The 10,000-nt window shown below is 40.4% G+C and overlaps 1 protein-coding gene across 2 annotated transcripts in view; it reads right to left on the bottom strand.

Annotated features, from left to right (window-relative positions):
* Positions 1-10,000, bottom strand: part of kdm1b (lysine demethylase 1B) — a 42,609-nt gene that overhangs the window by 10,162 nt on the left and 22,447 nt on the right. For both annotated transcript variants that reach the window (XM_061931596.1, XM_061931597.1), the window contains 8 exons: positions 8,249-8,323; positions 7,978-8,112; positions 7,735-7,906; positions 7,537-7,664; positions 7,339-7,470; positions 2,740-2,814; positions 2,538-2,654; positions 188-313 (listed from right to left, as the gene is read on the bottom strand). In XM_061931596.1, coding sequence (XP_061787580.1) covers positions 188-313; positions 2,538-2,654; positions 2,740-2,814; positions 7,339-7,470; positions 7,537-7,664; positions 7,735-7,906; positions 7,978-8,112; positions 8,249-8,323 — 960 coding nt within the window. The remainder of the gene's footprint in view (positions 1-187; positions 314-2,537; positions 2,655-2,739; positions 2,815-7,338; positions 7,471-7,536; positions 7,665-7,734; positions 7,907-7,977; positions 8,113-8,248; positions 8,324-10,000) is intronic.

Consider the following 10,000-nt stretch of genomic DNA (forward strand, 5'->3'; position numbering starts at 1 on the left):
AAGGTTAGGTGGGATTTACCCTGAATAACCTTCGCCGGCTTAGTTTAGAAGGGGTCTGGGCATGCGCGGTTTTTGCTTGGTGGTGAGAAAGAATTTGCCATCAATCCCACGTGGGTGCTCGGGCCCCGAAGCACCCACGGGATCGGCGCCTATGGCTCCAAATGTTACGTGAGAATCTGTGACCAACCTGCGGGTCCATGTCATAGAAGACGGTGAACATGCCTCTCTTGTCGGGAGTCGGCGGGATGTGACCGAAGTAATCCGCCAGCTGGATCTTGTTGTCCCAGAATCTGTACGGAAACTGGAGGGCGATCTGTTTGGGAGGTCGGCAAGGAGGTTGTGTTTGAAAGTTGGACACTTCAGTGCGCCATTACCAAAAATATGTGTATCGAAACATTAGATAGTTTTGAGTTTTGACAAGATTCTGGTTAATATCGCATGCTACATAAAAAAAACACATGTACTCTAGTGTGCAGAGAAAGTTTTTTTTTTTTTTATTAAAACAAAAAAAAGTTAAAAGGCTTTAAAAAGGTACATCAGGGTTTTACAGATCATTTTAAACTCTTATTAGGTTCTTAATTTGTATTAAGTTATTTTCTATTTTGGTTTTCACCATTACTACTAGTATTCTTACTGTTTTATGTTTTCATTCATTTATTATTAATATAATATTTTTATATCTAGTTGTGTAATTTTTGCTTATGAAAAGTGGTATATAAATAAGTTTATTTGATTATTTTTGGCTAATTTATTTGTTTTCATAACAATGTCTTAACTAATTATTTTGAAATGATTGCAAAAACTACAAGAGTTTCATTCAGGCTAGGGATGTCCCGATCCGATATTTGGATCGGATCGACTGCCGATATTTGCCAAAAATTGCGTATCGGCAAGGCATGGGAAAATGCCGATCCAGATCCAGTTTAAAAAAAAACACCGGTCCGTGTTTTCCAACGCACCGATTTAAATAATACATTGCACTTTTCTGCTGCTCTGTAATTTCCGTTCCGCATTTTCCAGCACACCTTCAACACATCCACAGGCACGCAGTTGCTTTTAGCTGCTGGCATTACACGACAGGCTCTTCTCACTCTGTCCTGTGTCTCCCTCTCACAGACAGCAAGTGCACCTTCTTACACACGTCACATACTGTCACAACATACGTCACATACTGTCACGTCATACGTCACATACGTATACGTCCTCCCCGAGCAGAGAGGTAGCAGCATGGCTAACGTTAGCTGTGATGCTAGCGCAGCCGTGCGAGCAACGCTCCCTCTAAGGTGCTCGCCTGTGCAATTGCAAACTGCTCAGCGTCCTCTGCGCATAGCAAATCTATGTCACGCACAAAATCAAATAAAAAAATAAGCGCATAACAATTTTCGACACACGGACACGACAGAGAAAACAGTTTTCGTCATCATTGTTCAAATATTGTGACGTCTGTCGAGACGCCACACATCCACACCATCAAAATGCAGAGGCAAACATTTCCAGATCAACACCGTATGAAAAAATGTGTGATTTTTTTAGTTGTGATTTCCTTCTCTGCATGAAAGTTTAAAAGTAGCATATATTAATGCAGTATGAAGAAGAATGTTTTAATGTAGACATGCAAGCCTTGAAAGAACATTTTGAAAATCAAGACTACATTTCCTGTAAATGGGTGCATTTCTACCCTATATTTTAACTTTAGATTTATTCTCATATCAAACTCTTTTGGCTGTCTTTTTGACACTTACATCCGGCGCCCCCCTCCACACCCTGGATTATAAATAATGTAAATAATTCAATGTGATTATCTTGGGTGATGACTGTATTATGATGATAGTATATATCTGATAGTATATATCTGTATCATGAATCAATTTAAGTGGACCCCGACTTAAACAAGTTGAAAAACTTATTGGGGTGTTACCATTTAGTGGTCAATTGTACGGAATATGTACTTCACTGTGCAACCTACTAATAAAAGTCTCAATCAATCAATCAAAACACATAGAATCATCATACTGCTGTGATTATATGCATCAAGTGTTCAGGCAAAATATCGAGATATATATTGTGTATCGCAATATGGCCTTAAAATATCGCAATATTAAAAAAAGGCCATATCGCCCAGCCCTAGTTCAATGATGCCATTTCTGTTTGTCATGTATAATTTTGTCTATTTTGTGTTTATCCTTGAATAAACAGGTCAGTTGCTTGTTACCAACCATTGTGTATTATTCAAACTCCCCTAATTCAGCTGGCTAGTTGTTATCAAGAGTACTAAAACCCTTTTCAACATGATTCTGACAACTAAGTAGGCTAAATAACTTTAAACTTTAATACATGCTCGGATAGGCCAGTATCGGTCAGTATCGGTATCGGTCAGTATCGGATCGGAAATGCAAAAACAATATCGGTATCGGATCGGAAGTGCAAAAACCTGGATCGGGACATCCCTAATTCAGGCATCTTTAATATTTTTACCATGCAAAAAGGGCTTTTACAAAGATAATGTTCATTGTGTGTGTGTGTGTGTGTGTGTGTACCTTCTCAATGATGCCTGCTCCCAGACTGTGGATCGCTTTCATTTTCCTTTCAGGAAGGGGCGGGTTGAACTTGATGAAGTTCCTCTGAAGCAACGTTAGCGGTATCGTAACAAGAACCTAAAAGGAGGAAGCGACTTCAGGTAAACAACATTATCCCCCCAAAAAAGTGCTTTTCACATTTTTTTTTTAGTAGTAATTGTACCTTTTTGGCTGTCCACTGGGAGCCATTAGAGCAAGTAACTCTGACAACATCGCCTGAGTAGTCGATGGACTGAACCTTAAGTAGAAAGAAATGTAATATTTTGGGATGTCCTGATACAACATTTTCACTTTCTATACGATATTGGAGCCTTGAATATTGGCTGATGACGTTACTGATCCGATACGATGTCAGCATGAATCATACTTGTATTATTTTGGACTGCTGGATGTAACAAAAGGTTAGCAGAGAACAATGGTAGGTATGAAAAACATTAACCTATTGAAATGGACTAAGGATGTCTTTAAATTGAAGTGGTCACAAAAGTTCATCAAGCTCATGAAGCAGTACGTTGAATAATGCGGACACGTTTGTTACTAAATACTTTCTAATAATCTTCTGCATTGGAGATTTTGTATGTGTAAGTAATATGCTAATATATTTAATTGATATTTGTTTATATTGACAAATGTGCTGTTTTAGACTGCAATATTGTTCAATGATTATCACGTATATCTCGCTAGTGTGCTTCACTGTCGAGTATCTGCTAGCTCCTAGTAGCCTATAGCCTACGGTGTTTACTTTATGTAAATGACTTTAGTAAATTAGAAGAAATAATGTGCTTATTGGAGGACATTCAGATGTTAAAGTACCAGTAGAGTGGAAAAACAAGTTGCTTCTATATTGAAGCTATTATCATATATATTTGATGTATGACACCGAAAAGCTTAGCGAGTAAATAGATATGATCAAAATAGTATCAATCTCACAGAGATTCCTGAGCTATTTTGAGAGATAATAAGGAAGCCAGACACGTCACCGCCAATCCCTTTCCCATCAACAACAATGCAAATCATGCAGACTTTGTGGGAGCCAATAATGATTACTTTGAGACAAATGATGATCCAGAACCTTATATCTTTTTTCTTGAATATAAGGAGGGTGAACTACAAGTTTTAGAAGCTGTGCTAAACAGATCCAGCTTTAGTAAAACACTAAGCATCATGGAGCAGTATTGCTAAGCTAAACAAGAAATACAAACTACAAACATAATAAAACGATTGCTTACTGTACAATGTCTGCTCTCACTGATGACTGATGTCCATATCTTCCCGTTTAGATGAATAATTAATTTTAATGCACACGACGAAGTGTTAAAAAAGTTGCTGCCGAGTCATGAAATGATTGACGTGGACCCCGACTTAAACAAGTTGAAAAACTTATTCGGGTGTTAGCATTTAGTGGTTAATTGTACGGAATATGTACTGTACTCTGCAATCTACTAATAAAAGTCTCAATCAATCAATCAAAGTCTGATGCTGTCTTCTGTTGTAGTGTTTGTCTCCATCTCCGGGTATAAACTGAATGTCACAGATGAACAACTTCTAGATTCATGGCTAAATCCTCCCAATAACCTGATGAGAGGCTGGATTTATAATCGAGAATAACTTTGACGAGCCGAGACGCGATGATGCGGGAGAAGAACGACAGCAAAGAAGACATCGCCGGCTCAATGCTGCATAAGTTTCTTCTTCTTTACAGTTTTACGGCAGTTTCCATCCATTTATGTTGCATTACTGCCATCTTCCGATTCATTTTACAATTACATTAAAGTCTCTCCTTTAGTCCAGTGCAGCATAAACTATAGTTAGCTCTCGGTTATCAATGCTAAAAATACTTACTGAGTTAGCGCTTATAATAACTACTAATATTTGGTTAATATTCAGGTTGCGAGATGTAAATAGAGTATTGTTTGCAGGGTTTTGGATGGTTATTGAAAGAGTTTTGTGGGCAAAATAGAGAGCCCCCATAAACTGCATTGTTAGCACTTGTTAAAAAAAAAAAATCAAAACAAATGTGTGTACATGTAGGGCTGGGCGATATATCGATATACTCGATATATCTCGGGTTTGTCTCTGTGCGATATAGAAAATGACTATATCGTGATATTCAAGTATACGTTCTCACGCAGTTGCTTTTAGCTGCAGGCATTACACTACAGGCTCTTCTTACTCTTTCTAGTCTCTGCTTCTCACAGAGACTTAAACAAGCGCACCTTCTGACATACGTCACATACGTATACGCCCTCGCGGAGCAGAGAGGTAGCAGCATGGGTAACGTTAGCTGTGGTGCGAGTGGTAATACGAGAGAAAGAAGGTGCAACTCTGGTAACAAATGAAGGAATAATTAATTCCCAAGAAAAACAGCACGGGGTCCATTTTTCGGCGGTGGTTTGGCTTCAAGTGGGAATATGTCGAAAAGTGTGGGGCAAAAGCGCTGCTACAAAAAGTAGCATTACTGCTAATATTAGATTAGATTAGATTTATTGGTCGCCTTGGGGAAATTCATTGTAATATGTAGTATCATTTGAAAAGTCACCTGCTAGAGAATGAAGAGTGCTTGAAACTCCGCATGTCAACATCTCCGTTCAGTGCCACACCCACAAAATGCTGAGGCAACCATTTCCACATCAACACCGTATGAAAAAAATAGTCCACGACATAAGGAGATAACGTTCGCCGGAACCAAACCACATAGCGAAGGACATACACAATTTGATTTCCTATTATGCAGCTCATTTTTATTTGACACTTATTGAAATATCTTGTGTGACATGTACAAAAGTGCACTTTATTTGTTTTAAACTATTGTAGTGGCGTTCTGTACAAAAAGTGTACTTTAATTTAGTGTTGTTTTGATTTGCTATCTTAGTGACATCATGCACAAAAGTGCACTAATAGCTTGTTTTAAAATGTCTTGACAATCTTGCACTTTCTGTTTTCAAATGACATGAATGTTTGTGCCACTGCTTAATAACTGTTTAATAAATACAGTTTTGGTCAATTGACTTAGTTGTGATTTCCCTCTCTGCATGAAAGTTTAAAATGAGCATATATTAATGCAGTATGAACAAGAATGTTTTAATGTAGACACAAAGAATCATCATACTGCTGTGATTATATGCATCAAGTGTTCATTCAAGGCTAAGGCAAAATATCGCGATATATATCGTGTATCGTGACATGGCCTAAAAATATTGAGATATTAAAAATAGGCCATATCGCCCCGCCCTATGTACATGTCTTGTATAGGGATTGTGAATTTCTACATGTATTTACAATAGTTGCATATTTCCAGTATGACTGATCTGATAACATGGTCGGAGTGCAGAAGCGTTACTACTGTGACGTCACTCTCCGGAAATAGCCAAAGGTATTCGGAGCCTAATATTCAAAATGGCTGACTGAATTTGTGGCATTTTGTGATGTTTAGATGGTATTTTTACATACTTTACGGATTGTAAATACAATTGAATATGGTTTGATGGCTACAATGAAGCACAATTAAGCATACACCAGGAAAGATGAGGTCAACTACCTAAGTTCCATTCTGGAGGCTAATCTTTCCTGTGATAAAATGGCAACCAAGGTAATCAAAAAGGTCAACAAATGAACAAGATTTCTCGACAGAATGTCCTCTCTGGTCAACAAAAGCACCATGAAGATTCTAGCGGGAACTCTCATTCAACCCTTTTTCGATTTCGCATGCACCCCCTGGTACCCTAGCACCTCCAAAACCCTCAAATCTAGACTCCAAACATCCCAGAACAAGCTAGTCAGGTTACTTCTAGACCTCCACCCCAGATCACACCTCACTCCTACCCACTTCTCCAAAGTGGGCTGGCTCAGGGTGGAGGACAGAGTAAAACAACTTGCACTGAGCCTAGTCTATAAAAACCGCTACACCTCCCTGATACCGAAGTACATGTCAAACTACTTCCATAACGTAAATGACCGCCATAACCACAACACCAGGGGGAGCTCCACAAACCACGTTAAACCCAGATTCCGATCTAACAATTAATTCTCCTTCTATGCCAAATCAATATGAAATTCACTCCCAATAGGTGTAAAAGAAAGTGCATCTCAACCCTCCTTCTAAACCGCACTAAAAGAGCACCTCCAGGCAACTACAACCCTAGACTAACACCCTCCCCCCACCACATCTGACCTCTCCGGATTGTAAATAATCAAATGTATATACTTGTTCTTATGCTTTCTGAGCTCAGTATGTTCACTGCTCGCTGTACAAATCCTACCAAGTCAGACCTACACTGTTACAATGTCCATTTCTCAGATGATAATTGTTGATGACTGAAGTGCTGGTATCAACCAAACCTAACCCCCCCGCCCCAACCCCCTCCACATTCCACCCCCCGGATTGTAAATAATGTAAAATTCAATGTATATACTCTGATGATTAACTTGTGTGATGAGTGTATTATGATGATAGTATATATTTATACCATGAATTGATTAGCGTGGACCCCGACTTAAACAAGTTGAAAAACTTATTCGGGTGTTACCATTTAGAGGTCAATTGTACGGAATATGTACTGTACTGTGCAATTTACTAATAAAAGTCTCAATCAATCAATCAATACAAAGTCAACTTGTTTTTCCACTCTACTGGTACTTTAACTGGCTGCAGGACTGCTTGTATCAGGTATTTTACAAGGTTTTTTTTCTGATATCGGACGGAGAAATATTATATTTCGTATGGGACAGAACATGTTGTGAGGTAAATACAACTGTATTCTACCGGGCACTTAGTGCGGATGTCGAGGCCCTCGGCTAGCTTGTGTAGCAGAGCAGTGTAGCCGTGAGTGAGCAGCGTGTGGTCTCCTGAGAACTGCGCAAAGAATTCATTGTGGTCCCAGGACCTGGCCGAAACCTGCGTGCAAGAAAATACGCTGTTAGCAGGAAATCATTCAACACCAGACAAGCCTGGCCCTCGGACCTGGTTTAACGAGCTGCCACAGGCGTATTCCAGGTTACTGAGGTGAAACTGGAGGACTTTCTCCTCCAGCTCACTGAACTGGATGCCGGACTCCTGAAGGAAGTTCTTTTTAAGCTCCTGGACTTTCTCTGTCAAAAAAGGGTCAAACGCTATGAGTTTTAATCGCAGACCTCAGCCCGCCTGTCAAAGTCTCAGCACCTCCCAGAGGTTTGTCCTGGCCCTGCGACTTGTCCTTCCTCCACTCCGACACCACGTCCAGAATGGCGTTGAAGTGGAAGTCCATGCGCTTGTCGATGGCGGGGTCGGTGACACGGCCGCCCTCCTGGAACAGGTCACAGCGCTCTCCCAGCTTGTGCATGCGGACGCCCATCTGCAGCACGTGCGGTCAGTTTAGGAGGAGCCTGAGTGTTTGTCTGCAGGTACATAGGAGCCCTCTCTCACCTGTTCACACATCAGAGCAACCGGGTTGTTTACGCAGCCGTTGACGATCTGAGCGCCGCGACCCACGGTGACGCCCAGGGAGGTGTCATCCCACACGCGCCCGCCAATTCTCTCGCGGGCCTCAAGCACCAGCACCTGTGGGCCGCAAACACCAACCATGTTGACCCATCAAGTGGTTCTTACCCCTTAAGGCAGAGGTGTCCTACTTTTTAAAACATTGGCAATCCAAAACATCAATTTGACAACCTAAAAGCAGAACAAGGACACCAACCTGAGTGCCAAAGTTGCGCAGCTGGCGCGCAGCAGCAAGTCCCGAGGGCCCCGCACCGATCACGACCACGTTCTTCTGCCAAAACCAAATGTAAGGTATGAGTTATAAGGATTTATCTTGTGTATGCCACAACGTAGTCCAGGGCTATTCAACTGGGGGCCAAATTCATACTTGCCAACCTTGAGACCTCCGATTTCTGGAGGTGGGGGGTGGGGGGCGTGGTTGGGGGCGTGGTTAAGACATATATAAGAAATACTTTACTTTCAGTGAATTATAGCTATATATATTTTTTTTAATATTTATTACATATATATATATATATATATATATATATACATACATATATATGTCTTAATAAGGTTATCCAAAAAATAGTGCTCGATACCGTAGTAGAGCGCAATATATGTATGTGTGGGGAAAAAAAAATCACAAGACTACATACATACATATATATATATATATATATATATATATATATATATATAAATAAATAAAATAAATACTTGAATTTCAGTGTTCATTTATTTACACATACACACACATAACACTCATCTACTCATTGTTGAGTTAAGGGTTGAATTGTCCATCCTTGTTCTATTCTCTGTCCCTATTTCAGAACACACACATTATACAAATATACATTATAAAATCAATAAGAAAACGGTAGCTCTAATTTGGGAGTCTGAATTAGGATCAGAAGTTCCTATATAAACATTGCGCACTCACGTCGCCTTTTTGTATTGATTACTGCAGCTGTGCACTGGATTCATTCACAAATACAAACTACAACTCACAAACACTTTAGAGTTAGGCTCCACCATCAGAATGTGTACTTAAACTTATAAAGATCACATGGATATTATTCAGTGAGTTGATTCACCAAAACTAACCTGTTATACAGGAGGAAAAAGCACACAGGACGTTTCAATTGTTCACAGACTGGTCGCGCTCATCAGAATGACAAGACACTTCCGGTCTGCAGGTGATAGCATTCAATTGGGAAGAAACGCCCTACTGCCCCCAACTGACCAATGTGAATACTGATAAATGTGGAATGACAGCTCCAAAAACGAATTCAAACCACAAAATAAAAATAAATAAATCAACACAAAAATGTGACACATTATGAGTGGGTCACATATGCATGTACAGTAGATGGCAGTATTGTCCTGTTTAAAAGTGTCACAACATTGCTGTTTACGGCAGACGAACTGCTTTACGGGGGACGAAAACTTGACTGCTGTTGTTGTGTGTTGTTACCGCGCTGGGAGGACGTTAATGAAACTGCCTAACAATAAACACACATAAGAAACCAAGAACTCGCCCTCGATCATTAGCTGTTTATATGGTGGGAAAGCCGACGTGAGAACAGGCTGTCAACACGTCACTCAGGTCCGCATGGAGCTGGAGGGGGCGTGGCCTCCAGCTCCGCCTGAATTTCGGGAGATTTTCTGGAGAAAATTTGTTCCGGGAGGTTTTCGGGAGAGGCGCTGAATTTCGGGAGTCTCCCGGAAAATCCGGGAGGGTTGGCAAGTATGGCCAAATCCGTCCCAAGAATGACACAATTCTGACCCCCGGTTCAGTTCAAAACTTGGGTGACAAACATTTTTGCAGCAAATTCCTAAAAAGACTAGAATGCTCCTGTTGCGGAGGAGCTTGGAGCACTGTAAACACATTGGCTTGCATTGACATTTAACCCTTGCTAGCAAACCTAGAACATAGGGGTCCCTTCTTGTGATTTACATAACTGAG

The sequence above is a fragment of the Nerophis lumbriciformis genome, linkage group LG37 (assembly GCF_033978685.3).
Source record: "Nerophis lumbriciformis linkage group LG37, RoL_Nlum_v2.1, whole genome shotgun sequence".
NCBI classification, from domain to species: Eukaryota; Metazoa; Chordata; class Actinopteri; order Syngnathiformes; family Syngnathidae; genus Nerophis; species Nerophis lumbriciformis.